Here is a 22,215-nt window from a genome sequence, read left to right on the forward strand (position 1 = left end):
GACTACATTAGTTTTACTTGTAAAACCTCTCCCAGCTTCACATTTTCCCCCTTCACTGTAGCCACTTCATTTTTTTTTTTCATTCAGGGCTGTTATTTGAATGTGACACCTGCTGAGTTCTGTTACAAGAGCTGTTTTGTATTTCAGGTCTACTGCATTTTTTTCTCATCTGAGCATGTATACATCTCATGTACTGATGGTGAGTGCGATCATCTTTGAAGAAGTTTTTATACATCTTTTTTTTTGTTTCCACCACAGGTTGTGATACTTGTCTGTCTCAGCAATCAGACCAGGATTGGGTAAGCAGGCAATTTTTAACCTTTTCTAGACTCTTTCTCACACCATAAGTGCAGAGACGGTCTTTAAAAGGCTCTTTAAAAAAGGGCTGCCAAATCGAACTTCCAGTGAGAAGACGACCCTATGTCCTGAGCCATCTGTGTACTGGGTTATGACTACAGTTACCAGTGCATCCCAGTGTATTCATACCTGCTTGTTAAAGACATAGCTATTCTCAGCATTACTCTGACCCAATACAACCCCAAGGACTATTGATGAAGACTACTGTCTTTTTCCAGAGAAAGAATTGATATTTATTGAATACAGACCAAAACATGTTATTTCATAAATTTTTTCAATTTTCAATTCTGGTCATCTTACACAAAATGATTAATATGGAAATATTTTACATAATTGCTTATATGGAATCCATATAGGATTGCTTACTATCTCAGGGGAGCAAGAAACGGAAAAAATAGTTGGTTGTAAAATTTAGAAATCAAAACTTTAAAAAAAGTTTTTAAAAAATTGAGATGAATGAGGGGTGGCTAGGTGGCACAATGGATAGATCACTGGCCCTGGAGTCAGGAGTACCTGAGTTGAAATCTGACCTCAGACACTTAATCATTACCTAGCTGTGTGGCCTTGGGCAAGCCACTTAACACCATTTGCTTTGCAAAAACCTAAACAAAAATTTAGATGATTGATAGCCATAAAAACCTTGAAGCTATCTTTAGAGATAATTGACATTTGACTTACAAACAACTACTGTTTCAATGCAGGGCTTCCTAGGCAGAGGAAGTTATATTCAAATTATTTCTTAACTCCAATTTGATTAGAGGGGAGAAAAAGTACTTTTAAAGAAAAGTGGAAAAAATAAGAATGCCACCTGATTGTCAAGTTGTCATACTATTAATTTGTAAGAATTAGCTACAAGAGTGAAATGAAATTATTTATGATAATAGCTCTGAATTCTAAAGTGGAATTCTCCCTGAGATTTAACTATTTGTCATGTAGACTTGAAAAGCCAAAAATTTAAAAAAAAACAATAAGCAGAAATAATGTAAAAATTTTATACTTCAGTATATGAACTTCTTCATAAGAAATGCTCTGTGTCTAAGTCTGAGACTCAATGGTTCTTTTACCCCTATTTACCTATACCCCATTCCAACCTACATATACATTTTTAGAATTTTCCCTGCTTCCTGAATTGTAAAAAACTTTATTTCTTTACCTGCTTACCCTGAACATTTCAAATAATATGTTGGAGATTTTTTTCTTCCTACCCCTCCTATCATTTTTTCTATCTCAGTTTATCTTCTAATATTTCTTTCTGTATTGCCATGCAAAGGTATTAACTGAAAGGAAAATTTTTTTAAATTGATTTTCTTGCTCCCCAATTTTCCTTTCCACTTTCTTTTCCTAGATATGAGTGATCCTCCTTTTCTGTTCAGTAACTCACAGGATTTTAAAAATCCATTTGCACCTTTCTTTCTGAATGTCCCATCACATCTCAAGCAAACCTCTGACTTTTCATTTATAAGCTTGTTTTTTTCTTTGTAAATAATTGCTACTTGGAACTAAAGAAATTTTTGGAATATTAAAGGCTTATGTACATTTGCCTATTCTGTTTGTTTGTATAAAGATATCTTATTCTAAATATACAAATTACATGTGGGTATTTTTAACCTAGACTTGAAAGTGGACAAGAATTATCTGAAGTCAAGACAGAATTCTTCATACTCCTCAAGCTCTCAGAGGAAAGGAAGAAATATTTAATGGATTCAATCACAGTTCAGGTATTATATGAATCAAATCAAAAGGTATAAAAATTCAAAATTTTTATTTTCATCACAAGATGTTAAAATTAATTTGTTCTTTTCAAAAAGTTTCCTTTCTAAGTCTGTACAATCTTAAATACTAGTAAATCACTATATTGCTTTATCATGTAGTTTTTTCTTTATTGCTTCATGTAGTTTTATTTTCATGCCTTAAGTATTTGCATTCTATTCTTTTTCCATATGAACTCCCACTCTTACTATTGAGTTATGCTTTGTACTACAAAATGAGATAAGCAAAAATGACAAACAAAACTTTCTCATCTATAGTCCCAATGTTGTTCTCTTCCAAGAGGAACAAAGTGTGTTTCATCATCTTTTCTCCCAGACTAGGATTTTTCATTAATCAAAATGTTGCTCAGTTGCTTTAGTCATGCTTGAATCCTCATGATTCCTTTTTGGAGTTTTCTTGACAAAAGATATTGGAATGGATTGCCATTTTCTTTCCATGCTCATTTTACAGATGCACAATCGAGGTTAACTGACTTACCCATAATCTCATGGATAGTATCTGAGGCTCAATATGAGGCTCAGGTCTTCCTGACTCCAGGCCAGGCATCAGATCCGCTCCACCACCTAGTTGACTTTTCGTATTATGGCAATCTTGTATTGCTTGCTTCCTTTAGTTTTAAAGTATTTATATTAGTTAAAGTAGTTATTCTTATTTTTAGAATTCATTTGTTCAGGCTTTCCCAAATCAATGGATACCCACTTGTATCCCACTTGTATTCAAACAAGAAAAGGCAGGTAGATAGCTATTCCTTTTTCTTGCCTGAACCAAGGGGGGAGGGGTAGTGGTCTTTGTCTATGTGTGTGTTTGTGTGTGTGTGTGTGTGTGTGTGTGTGTGTGTGTGTGTGTGTGTGTGATTCCTTTGGTATTTCTCTCAACTGTTCTAGTTGCATTGATTTTGTTCATGCTAAAGCTTTCTTAATCAGAGTACTTTGATTTCAACTTTTGCTTTTATGACCACCTACAAAAAAGGTGAAACAACATTAAAATGTTTGATTGGAGGGTATTGGAGGATCACTATTTTTATCAGTGGACCGCCTTCTAAAAGGCCTTTTCCATTTCCTCCATTAATTTTGAATATTGTATAGATCTCCTCTGACATCAAAGTCAGTAAAGTCTGATATTAAAGTATGTTCAAGAAGATGGCTGCGTCGAGCGGGGCTGGGGCTGGGGCTGCTCCGCTGCCCTCCGCGGCCGCTGCCACCGGCACCTCCACCCAGTCGTGTCAGGCCTCCGGGAGAGTCGGCGGCAGCAGGAGCGGGCTGTTGGAGAAGTGGAAGATTGATGATAAACCTGTAAAAATTGACAAGTGGGATGGATCTGCAGTGAAAAATTCTTTGGATGATTCTGCCAAAAAGGTGCTTCTAGAAAAGTACAAGTACGTGGAGAATTTTGGTTTCATTGATGGCCGCCTCATCATCTGTAGGATTTCCTGGTTTTTTTTGTTTTGTTTTGTTTTGTTTTGTTTTGTTTTGCCGTTGTGGCTTTGGTCTGGGACTACCTGCATCCCTTTCCAGCATCCATGCCAGTTCTTGCCTTATGTGTCATATCCTGTTTCATCATCCTGACCATCTATACTTCCTATAAGGTAGCACATAGAAAAGATCCATCAGGAATGGACCCTGATGACATCTGGCAGCTTTCTTCCAGTCTTAATCGATTTGATGACAAGTACACCTTGAAACTGACCTTCATTAGCGGGAAAACCAAGCAGCAGAGGGAAGCAGAGTTCACTAAATCCATCGCTAAGTTTTTTGATAACAGTGGGATGCTGGTCATGGATGCCTATGAGCCTGAGATCTCCAAACTCCACGACAGCCTTGCCACAGAGAGGAAAATGAAATAGCTCTTCCAGGAGGATCCTTTTTTTCTGCTGGGATCATGCTGACCATACACACATACCCACACACATCCACACCACACACACACCACACCACACACACACACACACACACACACACACACACACACACACACACTCTCTCTCTCTCTCTCTCTCTCTCTCTCTCTCACACACACACACACACACACACACACACACACACACACACACGGAATAAATAACAAAAACAAAAGGGAAACAAACACCCCCACAAAGCCAGAAACTAAAGCAGATAGAGTAAAATAAAAAATGTTTAAAATGTCTCATGTTTTGTCATGAAATCCTAGTCCCTTCTGGATCAATAGGATTTTCTAACGCAGAACCAGGAGCTGGGAGCTATGTTAAGCACCGAGTTTTGTGGTCAGACCCAGTCTGTATGGCTGCCTTGCCCTAACCTGCCATTACACTCGCTCTCTGACCTTTGGGATTGTTTGGATTGAAAGACTCAACTTCTCAAGGACTTTTGGAAGTTTTTGCTTGAAGCTCTAGAGACTTGCACCTGGCAGTGATTATATCATGCAGCAGCTTCCTGCCTCACCTGCCCCTTCCTTTTAAATTTTTTAACCTGTTCCTCAAAATGCTGACTGCTGTGCCTGTCCATTATTATTAATATTTTTTATCCCAGGCTCTGCCTTCTTCAGGGATTTAGGACAAAACCTTTTGGGTACAACAGCTTCCAGTCACAGGGCTACTTTGAGTTTTGTATTTATTTGACTGAATGGGGGGATGACTTTAATAAAATAATAATAATACACTTTAATTTGTTGAAAACAGACCAGAGGAAGGAAAGATCCTTTTTCTGGATATCAGGTTTTATGCTCTTGACCACTCAAAACAGTCAATGGCATTCTTAGTTCTCTTTTTGTCCTCCATGGCTTACCCCCACCCCTGCCCCCCCATTCTCCTGTTGCTTAATTTCTGTTCTGTGTTCCTTATTAACTGCCATTTTCTAAATGAATTTTTTTCAATCAAAGGAAAGAAGAGATGCAAAAAAAAGTATGTTCAAATTGAACTCATTGTGGAAAATAGTAAACATTTTGCTGTTCAAATTCTCATTTCTGTCAAACTAATTTCTAGTTTTTATTGAAGTCTTTCCTAGAATAAAGAATTCTTCCTCTCTTGTTTTTGTTCTTGAGTTTATTGAGACCTGGAATTCTGAGTTTGCTATTTCTGGAATTCCTTTATATAGTCTGTTTTATTAATCAGTTTTACAAAATGTATTGTCAAATAGTGTTAATAATTATTTATTTATGAGGTGCAATTTAGGACTACTTAATGCTAGACCATTTTATCCATTCTGTTATTATATCCATTGAGATTCTCAACTTTTTCCTCAATAATCTTGTTGTCTCTTTTTTGTTTTCTATTTTCCACCAAATTCCTAATGCTCTCTTCACCAAAACTTGACACAATAAGACCTGAAGATCATGGAGCTTTTTATCTTTTTATCCCTCAGGTGACACACATAGCTTCTGTTCTTAGTAGATACTTCCAAAAAATTCTGGTTGAATTAGTTGCATTGACATATTTATACAGATGCATAAGTCTTCTTATATTATTCTTGGAAATCTGGGCTGTTTAGTCATGTATATCTGTGTGCACTTTACAAAGTTTATCATTTTGAAATGACCACCTTTTGTCTCATAAACAAAATCTTTGGAGCATGAACAAGCTATAAATATATATTTATATTTCATTTTTACAGTTTGAGTCTTGGAAGGGGTATAAAGGAATTGATTACTACTTCCTTAAGACATCTTTACTGTCCAGTTTTATAATCACTAATCATCAGTCTCCTAAGGGAGAAGATTCTGTTCTGTTTGTTGACTTTTGAGTGTGATCTTACCTGTATTTACCCTTGGGAGAACTCTATTGTAATTTTACTTTTTTAATTATTTTCTCCATAAAGCAAAAAGTTGACTGTGCTGAAATCCTGAAGGGAGAAGCAATAAATAATCAGACTACAACAATAGAATGGCTCTGGAATACCAGGTATACTCATAAGTGTTTTGGGGTATGCATGTAGTGTTGTTAGACTACAGTGTGGTATAGAAGATAGTGAAAGGTTAAAAATAAAAATCATGTACTTTTATCTTCATAATCTACTTACCAGTAACATTTCCAAATGGGAGAGTATCTCTTTTTTAAACAAATATATGTTCAATGTTATTTATATTATGTTACTTCATTATTAACCCTGGGAAAATCACTTAATCTCCTTTTGCTTCAGTTTTCTCATCCATAAATAATAGCATCTATCTCTGAGTATTATTGTGAGGAACAAATGAAATAATTGTAAACACTTAATACAATTTCTGGCACATAGCAAGAACTATATAGATGTTATTGTTGACATTATGGATAATAGTCTGACAAATAGGGAATGGCTGGACTCATAAAAGACAAGGAAATATTTGCTTATTAAAATCAGTATTGGAAATAGAAAGAAATCTGGAAAAATCTCTAATGAAATATGATATTATAATAATATGAGATTATTTTTTTCATAAATTAAAAGGAGAGAGAGGAGTGGAGAAAAAAGGAGAGAATAATTTAATAAACTGGAATTTACACTATAAGCTAAAATCTCATGTATTTAAATATAAGCCATTTCAAATATGTTTGGCTAAATTTTCTAATAATAAAGTTCATGTTCAAAATAAATAATATTAAAAATCTCAAAGTATAATGCCTACTTCTAAAGTGTTTAGTCAAATTTTTAGCACACCCAAATTTCTTTGATGGCTAATATACAATTAAGACTACTCATGTCTATTTGTAATATAATTACTATAGTTTCTGATTATATCTTTCAAAACCTCTTAAAAGTTCTTCCTAAATGTTAATACTGTTTTCCTGGAGAACTTTAGAGTTCATTGCACTAAATGCTGATAAGTAGAAGTATAAACCTTAAGGAGGCATGTGCTATGTTGAAAGAACTATAATCACTGTAAGATAGATACACAATCAATTAAGGCTGCTTAGTTTCCCATAGTCACAACCTGTTCAGTTCTTTCAGCAAGGTCCTTCCTTTTGTGTGACTCCATTTGGGGTTTTCTTGGCAAGGCTTCTGAAATGCTTTGCCCTTTCCTTCTCATTTAACAAATGAGGAAACTGAGGCAAACAGGATTAAATGACCTGCCCAAAGTAGTATACCTAATGTCTGAGATTGGATTTGAAATCATGACATTGAGTCTTCATAACTCCAGGTCCAGCTCTCTATCCACTTTGCCTCTTAGCTTTGCTTTATGTCCTGAGCATCCACTATTTGAGCTCTGCCTGTTTACAGGAAAGAATTTAATGCACTTAGGCTACTGAGACTGGGGCCCAGAAGATAGGATGGATGCTGTGCCCTCTCTGTTTCTAGTTATCTAAACACCTGAAAGAAAGGTCATGCTTCTTATCTCATACCCTTTGAATCTTTTTGCCACTCTCTTGTGGTTCTTGGGAAAAATAATTAATGGAAAGCTTGACTTATATGAAGAGTGTCTCCAAAAAAAAAAGGAAGTAGAAAAGTATTCAGTCTACTCTATAAAATAGCTTCTAATGTCATCTTCACAAAAGCTTTGCTTAATAAACACAAACTATAAAAGGCAAGTGTCCCCAAAGATTTCTCAAATTCATAATGTTGCCTGGACACCACAATCTCAAGTTTGAGATTCAGTCATTTTTGTAGGAGAGGCAGCTCTTGTAGTCAAATGGGAAAAGTTGTCAGGCTACCAGGATGGGGGTAGATAGTCCATTCCCCCAGTACCCAAAAGACTACTTGCCAAATTAATGTCTTAGAGAAGCAAAAAAAAAAAAAAAAAGAATCAGAATAGGTATCTCTTCCTGTCACAGAGTGGGGAAAGGACCAAAGAAGCACAAAATTTTTGTTTTGTCAAACTAAGTTGCTAAGTCTTTTGGGACAGAGTAACATGCAGCTCAAAAGAGGCAGGCAGAACAGCTCTGATCACCTTACATCCCCATTAAAATGGCATTAACATTAGAATAGGCAGACAACCAGACAAAAATAGACAGTATTTTACAGTAAATTCATGAAATACATTTGTTCTAAGTATGAATTTAATCCTTTCTTGAGCCTATAATTTGAGAAAGAATATAGTTTAATAGTACTGTCCTTACTGTCATTAAAATGCTCAAAATTGCTCAGAGAATCATATTGCTAAGCTTATATCTTTATTTTAGCCTGTTTTAAAGTAGTTTTAGGATTCATGGAATCATATCTGAGTAAGGCTAGGGATTGGAACTGTGGTTCAATAGCTTCTGGGTGATGAAACTCCTACTGTGGCAAGTAACACGTCTGCAGCTTATTCTCTTAGAGCATTGCTTCTTATAATAAGAATCTTGTGTCTCAGCAGTCTCTGTCATCTAACAAGCCTTGACTGTTCTCTCTACAGTTATGCTATGCTCTCTCTCTAGGTATATTTGCCTACACATATACCCTTATCTATCTATACATATATTTAGGCATATTGTTTATATTATGCACATATAAATATATACGTGCCTATATGTACATATATACATTTCTACTAGGCTGCCTCTTTAGATATATTTATGTATAAATGAATTTTATATCAATATATTTAATATGTTCATTCAATTTTTAGGAAATAAGAAAAACATTTTCCTAATGAATTACTTTGCAAGAGGTACAAATATCTTTCATTAGACATTTTAAGCAAAAAATTGAATTGCTTAGTTATCCATTTAAAGGTATTCATCTAGCTATACCCTCAATTAGAATCATTTAAATTTTTTCTTTTTTTATGAACTTAACAAGAGTTACATAAAGTGAACATAACATATAGAATAGAAAAGCAGCTTCCTGTTCATGAAAATGAAAATATCTAATGTAAGGAACTTGTGTTTCTTTTTTTTTTGACATAAAATACTTTAAAAATGTAACTTTCAAATCTGTCCTCATATGTGATTCAGTCTTTACTTTCTTCTTTTATATAAATGATTCAATGACTAGTTTTTTCTTTTTTTGGGTGGCCTTATGTTTAACAACCCATTTCTCTCAATTTTCCTCCTCTCCCTCCTTTTGTCCCCCTTCAAAAGGAAGAAAAGAAAAGAAAATTTTTAAAAATGTTAACAAGCATGAATAGTCCAGCAAAACAAAATCCCATATTGGCTCTATCCAAAAATTTATGTCTCATTCTGTATCTTGAGTCCAATACTTCCCTTTTCAAGAGGAATAATATGATTACTTATTTATCCTCTGAAATTATGTTTGATCATTTTATAATTAGTTCTTAAATGCTTCATACTTGTTTTTCTTTGATATTATTGTGATAATTTCTTAATGAAATTATGATAAATTCTTCATCAATTTTTCTTATTATGTTTTGTATCAGTTCATAGAAGTCTCCCCAGGTTTCCCTAGTATCATCCTTGTAATGTTTTCTGATTGTACAATAATATTTAATTTTTTAATATACACAATTTGTTCAGTCATTCCCTATTAAGGAGCATCCTATTAGTTACCAGTTTTTTGCTCAGCTACAAAGGTCTGCTATAACTATTTCCCTATGAGTCCTATCCAATGAGTTGGAAGATATCCAGGGTTCATTCATTCCAAGGCTTTTATTTAATCAAAGCATTAATTGGAAGGTCAGAAAAGCTAAATGACTTGCCTAAGTTGACACACCTAATTAGTTGAAATTAGAATGGGGTTTTAGAATTCAAACCAAAGCTGGAGTTCAAGTCTCTTGAGTTCCAAGTCAGTTTGAATGTCAGTTATATCAGACTCTCCCTTTTCCTTCTGTAGAGAATGGGAAATAAAATGTGAAGAGCTGATGTTGACCAAAAGAATTCAAGAGGAAGAGGAGCGACATATAGAAGACCTCAAAGCTCTCTATGAAAAGGTGAAGTGATACAATTTCTATATCCTTTTTTCCACTCAAGAAGAACTTATTGAAAATTGCTTGTGTTCACAGTAATGAAAATGGTGAGAATCAAGCAATGAAGATGATTATTAAAGTTGTGAATTAAAATGGTGCCTATATTAATGTATGTAAGATAAATGCTTTCTGTTTCATTCATACATTCTCTTGAATAGAGCAGTAATCCTCAGTCTTTCTTAGAATACTTACTGGCCTGCTTGAGCTATGTTTATAAGTGAAGAAAGATAAATTAACTAAAGCTCCTACCTCTTCTATGCCTAATTCTATTCCTCATGTTTCCTAAAACCCACTATGGAAACCATACGGTAATCACTACCTCTCCCCTCAAGGAACACGTCTGCTTGATCCAAAGAACCATTATCAGCAGAGAGTATTTGTCTTCTTTATTTCTCCCCTTGTCTCAAGCTATTAACAACTTCTTGGGTTGAAAGAAAATGGGATTCAGCAACTCTACTCCAATTAACAAGATAAATGCCCACCTGGCTTTACCATCTGCTCTGTAAATGTACCTTGTAAATCTTTGACAGCCTAGGTTTTAATCATTTTTTTTTTTGATTCTATACCATGAAGTTCCCTGATACTGTCATCTTAACTACTTACACAAAATACCTCTGGCTCTTGGCTATCCATTCCAACCATTAGAAACGTTAAGATTTCTAGACCATTCCAAGTTATGTTTTAACTGAACTGTATATGTTTTATCTACTCTGATTAAAGTATAGGGTAAGAGCATCTCAAGACTATGAAATTTATAGGTTTGTTTTCCTCTTTTTATTTCCAGCGTTTAGCATAGTGTTTTGCATTTGGGACAACTGCTTAATGAATGATTTTTCTCCACAATTCAGAGCCTTTCAGTGAATTAACACTGATTGTCAACTGATGCATTTTTCCTTGCTTTTTTCCTACCCAAATTGGTCTTCCGATTCTTAAAGAAAGCAAATTATCAGGTAGAATTGATCATGGAGCGTTCATTATGGGCAAGGATTTTTAAAACTAGTTTTCGAAGAAAGAGAACTTAGATTCAGAGATAGAATAGAGATACGTAAGGTAGAAGAAATGGTAGGGGAAGAGGCACAGAAAACAATTTATGTGCAATAATAAATTATGTCATCAGTTCATTGGATTGAGGGTAACTGTGATACAAAACAATTGTAAGAGCATAACCTCAGTTCAGAGCATGGGAGGAAACTTTAAATTTTTTTTCAATTAAAATATTATATTTTCTCTTCTTTGTCCACCCCACCAACCCAGAAATTGGTAGAATTGAGGGGATATCAACAATTGCATACTAAAATTACACATTCAAATGAAAATCCTACATTCCCATTGTTGGTGCTGAAAACCTATCTCATTTTATATAGAAAGTCTATTCACTTCTCTTTCTGAAAGTGTGTAGCATGGCACCAGAATCATATGTCAGTCACTGAGTTCATTAACATTCTTTCAGTTATTTATCTTTATAAAATTTTTCATTGTCCTACTTCAGCTCATTTCACTCTGAATAAGTATATGTCTTCCTATGTATAATGAGACTTTTTCTCCTTTTTATGATTTCTTATGGTAAAAATGATAATTCATGATTTTAATAATACTTCAATTTGTCCTTTAACTCTTTCTTTTTTCGAATTTTTATAGGATTTATTACAATAATTCTGGGCAAAGGGTATGCACAGTTAGGTAATTTCAAATTACCCAATACACCAACAGCAGACAATATTCTTCCAACTGATGTCATCTGACTTTTTCTCATCTTTGCCAATGGTCAGAGGTTTGAAGTAAAACATTCTACTTGATTTGATGTATATTCTTGACTTCTTAGTTATTTGGAGGAGTATTACATTTATTTATTGATAGCAATTAGGATTTCTTCTTTTAAAAGTTTGAGTAGGTGTTATTAAGGTTTGGATAATTACTGATTATTCCACTTTTGCAAAAGAGAAAGAATGAGACTTCAGTAAATTGCCAAGATCATGTAATTTTAGACAAAAATCAGTATTAGAACCTATTTCTATTGAACCAAGACCATTGCCCTTTCTGCTTCCTGATGCTGATAAATTATTTTAGTTACTTTGACCATTAAATTGGAGCACAAATTTGCCAGAAGTGAAGAAGGAAGGTATCAACAGAGTTCAGAAATATGTAGAGAGGGAAGCTAGGTGGTGGAGTGGATGGAGCACTGCCCCTGAACTCAGGTAGATCTGAGTTCAAGTTCAGCCTCAGGCACTTAAAAAAATTAACTGTGTGACCTTGGGCAAGTAACTTAACCCCTTTGCCTTGCAAAAATCAAAAAGGAAAATACATGGAAGACTCAGATTTGGAACCTGCTTATGGAAATAGTGGTGGGGGGAAACTATTCTAACAAGAGTATGAGAAGAATAAATTAATGTGGGAGCAACAAGTACAAGATTAATTGGAAGAGAAATGAATCATAAATTGTGAATGTAAGGAACCAGGAAGAAGATGGCATCAATGAAACTGATGAAGAAACATCAAAAGCTGTTTAATTGAGTCTTAGAAAGATGCGCTTCTTTGTTGGACATGATTTGTCATTATTGAACCTATATTTTGATCTTGGCCATCCGTTCTTAATCATTGACTTTAAAATTTTATAGAGAATTGAGGTAATGTTTATGGGGCCTATAGTTTCTAGATAATTCTTTTAAAAAACACTAATATTATTACATTTTTTTTAAAAAAGTAGACATTTCATTCATGTCCAGGCTCAATGGTAATTCTCAAATTATTTTTCAAAGATTACATTGAAAGTGGTTCTTCCATAATCATATTAAGTTTCATAGGATGAAATCCAGTTTTCTGCTCACATCAGCAAAACTAGAATAGCATGTTAATATTTTGGAGATTCAAAAATATATCCTCTCACTTGCAACCTATTCTCAGTTTAGTTCAACTACAAAACTTATCAATTATAATTTCTTTAATCTTTATGCCAATGAGTAAAATGTTGATTAAGATCAAAGATAGATTCATTTTATGACAATCCACCCTTATTTTTCATGATCTTTTCTCTTGTTGACATTTGACCATTCACTGTTCCAAATTCATTTCTACTATCATTTGCCAAAGTCAAAAGAGGATCCCTCCACCTGGAGCTTTTCTCTCCTGTGTGATCTTTGTTCAGAACAAAAACCCTTTTTGAAAACAGCTTGGTTGCGATATGGTGATTATCTTCTTTGATACATATATATATATATATATATATGTACATATATATATATATATATATATATATATATATATATGTATATATAGTGAACAAACACTATATATATAGTGTTTAGTGAACAAAGTCTAGATCCAGTGCATTCCACATTCTGAAACTAAAGAAATTTCCATACTTAATTCCTAGTGAACCACCATACAAATCTTGTAGTTCAATTAGGCAGACTTGCAGTCCAATCATACCTCAAATTCACCGCATGTGCAATTCTACTGTACAATTGCTTATGTAGCTACTTCTACTTGCAATGCCTGCCTCTTCTTCTCCATCTGTTCAAATCTAAGTTTTTCCTTATCCCATCTTTACAGGATTCTGTGGTTTACTTGATGGAGAGTACTTGTCAAGAACTGCCATATCATAAGCTTCTTTGGCCAAGCTTCATTTAACTTCTTATCATTCTTTGGTCTGCCCTTCCTCCATACCAGGCTATTTTTGTCTAGATGGTTATGGTATTCCTCAGTTCCCACTTCTCTTTAATGTATTTTTTTTCTCCCATCATGTAAGTTCCTTGAAATTATAGACCACTTTGTTTTCTGGTGTTGTATCATCAGAGCTTAGAAGATGACATTACCTGGTAGATGCACTTAATGAAATGGGCAGCATTTTGATCTCTTTCCATACACATACCAATAATTTTATGTGTGTACATACATGCATCAGCATATGTGTAATACATATGTGTGGATATAAATCTGTGTGTATATTTATATGGTATGGGTATATATTAATATCTATATACACATGTATGCATACACACATACATACATATATATATATATATATATATATATATATATATATATATATATATATATGTTAAGCCTCTATATATCTAAGGTCAGCTTATTTCTTTGTCAAGCCTTCCATAATATTCAAGTGCAAGAGGTCTTGTCCCTGTCACTTCTCATAGTCTAGAGCCACACATCTCTGATTGTACTTCCACTATTTTTTGTTTGTGAACATGTCTTCTAGTACACTGAATTAAGAATCCTTCTGGAGGCAAGAAGTGTTTTTCCTTTGCAAAAAGGGAGGCTATGTTGTTCTCCTCCTGATACACCTTGGATGGCTAAAACAAATTAAGTCATTTAGCATCTCAGTGCTTTGGACAGCCCTCTGCAATTAAATGGGATTTCCTTTCACCTTTAGATTCTCAGTCCCTATCCATGTCATTATCCAGTTCCCTATCCTTTGATATATCTTTACCTCCATACTCATTCTTATCCTTGTCCCCTTCCCTATGCCCTTCCCGTTCTAGTTCCTTTGACTTTGGACCCAATTCCCTTTCCCTATTTATCATTATCCCTTTTCCTCTCCATATTTCTACCCTATCTCTATATTCAATCTGAACTATATCTATCCCTCTCCCCCCTCTTTATGCCCATTCCATCCCATCTCTATCCCTATCCCTAATATCATTTGTATCCCTAAATGATATCCTGATTCTTACTCCTCAAAACAACTAGCTGTGGAATTTCTGTAGTAATATTTGTTGAGTGCCTAGATCTTGAGGTTTAATTAGAGAACAGAGATCACATTGAAGGTTAAACAGTTATTTAGGAACCTGAGAATTAAATGTTGGAGAAGTGTTGGGGGCGGGGGGAAGAGGCTTGGCGGTTGCTTAGCGGGGGAAACATAATCACCTTATAAGGGAATGTTACAGAACTCGGCCCCTCATTGAGTAAGAGTTCATGGGAGGGAGGACAGAAGGGATAAAGGTGTCTGCTGAGAGGTTGGGTGGGAGCGGGGATGTGATCACAGAAGAATAAAGACTCATTATCCACCTCAGGCGCTCTGTCTGGTTCTTCCCCCATCAAAGAGTGGGGGCCGGAGGTACCCCGAAGACTCATCACGCGTTGGACTGGTGAGTAAGAGGACGGACTAGCATAAAGAAGCCGGCGTTGTAAATAAAAACCCGGCAGAGAAGATGGAATAATATGAAAATAATAGAATCATGTTGAACAATTTCCAGGGTAAGGACTTGGAGAAGGAAAATTGAAAAATACCTGAACGCATCGGAAACCAACACGGTATGCAAACCTGATACATTAGAAAGTGAAAATGTGTCAAAACAACTATTATCAGCAGAGGATTCCTATTCAATAAGTCAGTTTCTTGACTTTGATGAAAGAAAAAAATGACTTAGTGCCAAGAAAACAAAGTAGAGGGCATAATGTAAATGTATTATGATTGCTTGGGGTATTTTTTGGGGGGGAAGCAATCGAGTATTTCTCATTTTAATGAGTATTGCACTATTTTCTTGTTTGAAAATAAAATAGATATTTCAATCTTATTTTCTGAGCCAAAGAGAAATTTGGGGTGGTCCTTTCTTATATTCAATAATAGACAACTCTAGAATAGAAGATCTAGGACAACTTTAGAAAGAAAGTAACCAAACTACCATATTGAAAAGATGAGGTGACAGGTTTAATTTTAAAACCTAGATAATTAATTTCAAAAAAGTCATTCCTGAACATGGGAAATAATTTTTCCTTTTTCCTTTTCATAATTTTTCCCATTTCATTTATTTGAATCTAACTTTTCATTCTTTTTCAGTTAGGCAAGGTAATGGGAAAAATTGCATACATACACGTTACAATCAGTTAATGAAAGGAAAATTTACTCCAAGGATTTTCTTTTCTTTTTAAAATAATTTTCAGTTTTATAATTTTTTTCCTCTAATCTCACTTCCCTACCCCCACCAGCACCTCCAAAGTTTTTTCTAATGGACCTATATCCCTGCACAAAAAAAGAAGGACCTGGGATTTCCTGCCTAAAGATAAGAAGCTAGGAAAGATCCTTCCCTCATTGAATCGGTAGTCCATGTTTGTTTTCTCTTACCTTGTAATATAGATAAGGTTTATGACTTCTTACTTGACATAATCCCTTGACCTGGTGGTAATCGATTTGGAAGATATATCGAGAATTTTCTACTGTTGCCCCTCAACTGCTACATAAATCTGTCCAACATATAAGATAAAATGTCGTCTTCTTTTAGGAAGTTTGACAGTGGCAATACTTCTTAGTTATGTGGAACCTTGGACAACTCACTTTTTAAATCTGTTTCCTTTTTAATCTCTTATGAAAAGTAAATATAACATCAAATCCTCTATTCTCTTTCAGAATTACTGAGAAAACTCTTCTCTTGCCTTTTGCACATAGATTTAAATGAACAGACATTTGATAGTGGAAAAATTCACAAAAAGATATATATATATATATATATATATATATATATATATATATATATATATATATATCAAAGAAGATAATCACCACATCACAACCAAGCTGTTTTCAAAAAGGGTTTTTGTTCTGAACAAAGATCACACAGGAGAGAAAAGCTCCAGTTGGAGGGAGCCTCTTTTGACTTTGGCAAATGATAGTAGAAATGAATTTGGAACAGTGAATGGTCAAATGTCAACAAGAGAAAAGATCATGAAAAATAAGGGTGGATTGTCATAAAATGAATCTATCTTTGATCTTAATCAACATTTTACTCATTGGCATAAAGATTAAAGAAATTATAATTGATAAGTTTTGTAGTTGAACTAAACTGAGCATAGGTTGCAAGTAAGAGGATATATTTTTGAATCTCCAAAATATTAACATGCTATTCTAGTTTTTCTGAATCCTATGAAAATGAAATTGAATCAATGTAAATATCATGTTCAACCTTTAGTTTCAGGAGGTCAAGTATAGGAACCTTTGCATTCTTTTCTCATCTTGTAAATTCATATTTTCTTTTTTTCTAGTTGTCAAGATGCAAAGTACATGCTTCTTTAGTATCTATCTCTTTTTACATAAAGCACAATAGTTTAGCTTTCTTTCCTAAAAAAAATTGCTTTATTGGTGATCTCTATATTGTATGATTTGAGGAATAAAAATGTTTCTTAAACTGGATTCATTTTTGACTAATTTTTATTTAGTGTTTTAGCAGATAATCTTTTGAGTTCTTTCCATTTATCTATATATGTATATATAATATACATATAAATACATGCATATATATTTTTGTTTGAAAACAATTTGAGAAGGTGTCTTTATTAATTGCATTTGATTGACAACTTGTAGAGAAGGCTTGCTAGAAAACACCAGAAATTACCTGGCTTTCTTTTGTATTCTCAGTCTTTTGGAGCATCACTATCATTTCTAACAATAATTTTGTTCAGTTTTGCAAATCTAGGTCTAGAATATTAAATAGTGAAGAATAAGTAATGGCTAAAAATAGATAAGTTGGGGTTAGGTGGATCATACTTGGGCTGACTGAATCATAATTTTTTTTAACTTAAATCCAGCTCTCTTTGTTTTAGACTGCCAATGCAGGTAGCTGTCATGTTCTTTATAGTTATCATAGATGTTTAGTCCTAAAAGAAATCCGCTATGGGGGTGAGAAAAAGCAAATAGTCGTCTAATTAAATCTCCAGCTAAGACTGCAGGTCCCATGGCCATTCTCGGTGCTCCAGGTTCTTCACCATGCATGATGTCTAGTTGTTGGTTAGCAATCAGACACAAATAAGTGCTACTAGTTTCTCTAGTATTATCAGTAATAGACTTGTGCTGTTACTCACTGAACTATTCCCATTCATAGGTGCCAAAATCAAGCATAGAAGAACAACAAAATAAATTAACAGTAGAAGAAGAAGAAGAAGAAGAAGAAGAAATTAGTGGAGTCAAACCTACAGTAAGAAAAAAAATGAAACACTCCTGGTTCCAGTAAGATATGTGCTTTTTAATACAAATAACACAATTCTTAATGAACAAAAAATTCATTCACTTCTGTTGGGTCCTGTACCTGTTTGGTTATGATCTTGTTATATTTTTCATTTAAATTAGAAAATCTTACTGTTCCTTTAAAGATTAAAAGAGGTTTACAATTTCCTCGAATGGCTTCTGGCAAGAAGAGGTGTCAAACACATGAACTATGGAGGCGACCCACAAAGATTCATTTTTATTTGAGCTTGACAACTGTGGCAGAGAGGAAAGAGCAGAGGATTTAAAAGCTGAAAATCTAGGTTCAAATCACGGTCCTACCACTTCTTTTTGTGTGATTTTAATCAAGTCATTTCAGATCATTAGGATTCAGATTTCTCATCTCTAAAATGAGAATATTTTATGAGTTGCCATTCACTGTTACTTTCAACAATAAATCAATACTTCTACATTCCTTAAAAAGCAAATCGATGGGGTGGCTATGTGGTGCAGTAGATAGAGCACTGGCCCTGCCATCAGGAGTACCTGAGTTTAAATCCCACCTCAGGCACTTAATAAAAACCTAGGTGTGTGGCCTTGGGCAAGCCACTTAATCCCATTTGCCTTGCAAAAACCTAAAAAAAAAGCAAATAGAATATTAATTGTAGAAGAGGACAAAGGCAACAGAAAGATCCTGTGTCATTTACATGCATATATAATTGGCTTTTATATCTTCACTTTTTTACATTTTTGTTGGATTAGATTCTACCCCTTCCCTTGTTCACATATTGATTTAGACATATGTATATGTATAAGACAGACATATATTCTACAAAATATATATTCACAACGTCACATTGTCTTTTTTGAGAAGTGAAATTCATGAATTTTTTTATGGTGTGCTTTAAGGAACTGTTTAGATCATAGTAGATTCTGTTTTGTAACTACTTTTCTCCAAACTTTGAATGATTCTAGAAATATAAAAGGATGCAATTGCCTGAGCTTCTTCCATTTTCAAAATCATGACAAGCAATTAAAGAATATACATATATATACATACATATACATATACATATACATATACATATATGTATATATATGATGGAAGAAAATGAAGAAAAGGTAAATTTTCATTATGTAAAATTTGTCATGAAAATTTATGCATATGTGTTACCTAATTTTAATTACCAAATGATAAGTTTATTTGTAATTTGAATTAGAAAACTGTAGTTTAAGGGGGGGGTGTACATATTCTATCATAATCACCCATCAGTGTACAAAAGTACAAACTTACCTCAGGAGTAAAGAGTAGTGAATACTAGTAGCACCTGGCAGAGCCTAGCAGCATTAGACCCATGAATCCCTTGAAAAGGCCAGAGCAAGGGCCTATATCCCCACTGCAGAAAATTGAGCCAGTTTTTCCTCCAGCACAGAAACAAACCTCCACTATAAAATAGAAAACTTAATAAAAAATTAGGATAGAAAATTAGCAAAAAACCACACACAAACAAAAAAGCAACTTGACCACAGAAATTGACTACAGTGACAGTGAAGATCAAGATACAAATTCACAAGAGAAAAGAAATGATGCAAAGCCTCAAAGAAAAATACGAATTGGTCTCAAGCTGAAAATTAACTTCGGGAGGAACTTAATAAGGATGCTAAAAATCAAATGAGAAAACAGAAAAATTGAGGAAAGAAATTAAAGCAATGCTAGAGAATCATGAAGAAATTGTTCAAAGTTGGATAAAGGAAAACAAAAAAAGGACTAATTCAAAAATGTGCAAAAATTCACTGAAGCATACAACTCCTTAAAAAATAAAAACTGGGCAAGTGGAAGTTAATGGTTCCATTGAGACATCTTGAAACACAAAAAAAAAATCAAAAGAATAAAAAATAAAATGTGTAATATATCATTAGAGAAACAACTGTTCAGGGAAACAGATTAAGAGAAAATTTATGTCTGAAAGTCCTGATCTTCAAAAGTACCTGGACTACATATTTCAATAAATTAAGGAAAAGTAACCTAATATCTTTGTACTGCATGGTAAAATCCAAATTGAAAAGAATCCATCAGTCATCTTCTGAGATCCCACCACCCTCAAAAAAGTCCCCCAATACTCCAATACTATCATAGCCATTTTCCAAAGTTCTCAGGTCAAAGAGCTTTGATCACATACAGTCAGAAATAATCCGAATATTGTGGAGTTATATTCAGGATAACACAAGATTTAATAGATTCTTCAGATTTACAATATGATATTCCAAAGGGCAAAGCAGCTCAGTTTACAATAATCAACCTGTCCAGCAAAAAATGGTAGAGGTAAATAGAATTTTAGATAATTTAGATATAATGATCTGCAGAGAAAATTGAATGAGCATTTATAGAAGTAGAGAACCCTTCTGATAAAAAGATCAGATTTGAATAGAAAATTTGATATTCAAATATGGAGCATGAAAATGTAAACAAGAATGAGAAAACATAAGGAATTCGATAAGGTTAAACTGTTTAACATTCCTGAATGGGAAGCTGATACTTGTAATTCTTAAGAAATATATCACTATAGAACGAGTTCAGAGTCTACATGTAATGAAGGGATAGGTTTATTAGCTTGTCTAGGGTGATAGGATGATGTAAAAAATGGCGTGATATATAAAGGGGTGATATAGAAAAAGGGAGAATTGCGTTAGGAAGGAGCAGGAAGGGAGAGGTATTGATTATTTCACATGAAAGTGGCATGAAAGGTTTTGAAGTAGAGGACAAGATAGGAGCAGGCATGCTTGAGCCTTGCTCTCATCAGCATTGAATCAAAAGAGAAATAACACACACTGTTCCATGAGAAATCTATTTTACTTCACAGGGAAGTAGGAGGGGAAGAAGATAAGAAAAGGGGGGAAAGAGATAGAAGGCATGGCACAATGGGGTCTGCAGTGGTCAGAAATACAAACTTGAGAGGAGAAACATGTTTGATAGAAATGAAAGAGAAGTAAAAAACAGTGTGGAGGGATATACACAGTAATCAAAATGGTCAAAATATATGGGATGAACTCACCCATAAAAACATAAATGGAAAGCAGAGATGATTAAAAAGCAAAATCTTATAATATTTATAAGCGAAACATCTGAAACAGAAAGACAAAACAGAAATGATATGGATTTGGAGCAGAATCTGTTATGCTTCCACTAAAGTAAAAAACAGGGATAACAAGCATGATCTCAGAACAAAATGAAAGCAAAAGCAGATTTAATTTAAAAAAGATAAGGAAACCACAACTTATTTTAAAAAGTACTATTAACAATGGTGTAATATCAATATTTATTAAATATGCATCAAATGGTATAGGATCAAAATTTTCAAAGGACACCCCTACTATGATTAATATTTTATTTTATTTTGGGTCTTTTTTTTCTTCTTTTTGGTTTTTGCAGGGTAGTGGGGATCAGGTGGCTTGAATGTCACATGGCTGGCTGATTGTTGGGTCTACGGGGCTGGATGTGGGCTCTGGTGCTCGTGGCTCCAGGGCTGGTGGTTCGTCCATTGCACCACCTGGCCATACCTACAATTATTACTATTATTAATTTTAATTTTTTTCTCTCCCCATTATTTTATCGCCCAAGGAAGTCTATATTCATGGGGGGAGGGGTATTTTGTTTATTCTTAAACAAGAATATTTTATTAATGCAAAAAAACATTTGTACAAAATGAGAATTAAAAAAATTAAATTAAAAAAAATTTTCAAAGGAGAGGTTAAGTGACTTAGAGGAAGAAACTGCAAAAGTATACAAGTGGAGGAATTCAACTTTCCCCTCTCAAAATTAGATAACTCTTAACCAAAGAACAAACAGGAAAAACTTAAGGATGTGCATTGAATTTTAGAATAAGTGAAAATAATGATCACTAGAGAAAATTGAATGGCAATAGTAAGGAATATAAATTTTTCTTAGCAGTGTATGGCACCAATCCAAATTGCCAATATAGGAAGGCTTAAAAACCTCAAAAAGAAGGTTCAGGAAAGCAGAATAAAGTGTATCTTAGTTCAAACCACAGTACAATAAAAATTACATTCAATAAAGGGTCTTGGAAAGATAAATTAAAAAATAATTGAAAACTAAATCTAAAAAAATGAGTGGTTAAAATAATCATATTTCATTAAAAAGAATGACAATGAGACAGCATATCAAAATTTATGTAATGGAACAAATGCAGTACTTAGTATTTTAAATCAGCAAAGTGGAGAGCAGTTAAAGATGTTGATATGTAACTACAAATGTAAGAAAAATTTAAAAAGTTAAAATCTTCTATTAAACACCAAATTGGATATACTGAAAGTCAGAGATTAATTGAATTTAAAGTTAAAAAAATCATTGA

At 33.8% G+C, this 22,215-nt stretch overlaps 2 protein-coding genes and 1 long non-coding RNA gene across 3 annotated transcripts in view; all 3 read left to right on the forward strand.

The window, feature by feature from the left end:
* LOC141505173 (uncharacterized) overlaps positions 1-18,153 on the forward strand; it is a 205,220-nt gene extending 187,067 nt beyond the window's left edge. The window contains exons 11-12 of the mRNA XM_074210743.1: positions 17,745-17,837; positions 18,013-18,153. Coding sequence (XP_074066844.1) covers positions 17,745-17,837; positions 18,013-18,153 — 234 coding nt within the window. The remainder of the gene's footprint in view (positions 1-17,744; positions 17,838-18,012) is intronic.
* Positions 234-15,143, forward strand: LOC141506977 (uncharacterized). Its single transcript, XR_012474043.1, has 5 exons — positions 234-299; positions 1,970-2,075; positions 5,916-5,998; positions 9,783-9,879; positions 15,126-15,143. It is a non-coding gene; the product is annotated as an uncharacterized LOC141506977 (long non-coding RNA).
* LOC141520942 (signal peptidase complex subunit 2-like) lies at positions 3,267-4,036 on the forward strand. Its single transcript, XM_074232922.1, has 2 exons — positions 3,267-3,559; positions 3,592-4,036. Exons 1-2 carry the CDS (start codon positions 3,267-3,269, stop codon positions 3,968-3,970), a joined length of 672 nt encoding a protein of 223 aa, XP_074089023.1. The 3' UTR covers positions 3,971-4,036.
* Positions 18,154-22,215: the final 4,062 nt, after the last annotated feature.

Source organism: Macrotis lagotis, chromosome 1 (assembly GCF_037893015.1).
Source record: "Macrotis lagotis isolate mMagLag1 chromosome 1, bilby.v1.9.chrom.fasta, whole genome shotgun sequence".
In the NCBI taxonomy this organism is placed as follows: domain Eukaryota; kingdom Metazoa; phylum Chordata; class Mammalia; order Peramelemorphia; family Peramelidae; genus Macrotis; species Macrotis lagotis.

What these genes read in the sequence shown, in the direction of transcription:
- LOC141520942 (XM_074232922.1), top strand. Translation starts at nt 3,267, where the DNA reads ATGGCTGCGTCGAGCGGGGCTGGGGCTGGGGCTGCTCCGCTGCCCTCC. An exon ending in ATCATCTGTAGGATTTCCTG is followed by an intron (nt 3,560 to 3,591) that starts GTTTTTTTTGTT and finishes TTTTGTTTTGTT; the next exon opens with TTGTTTTGCCGTTGTGGCTT.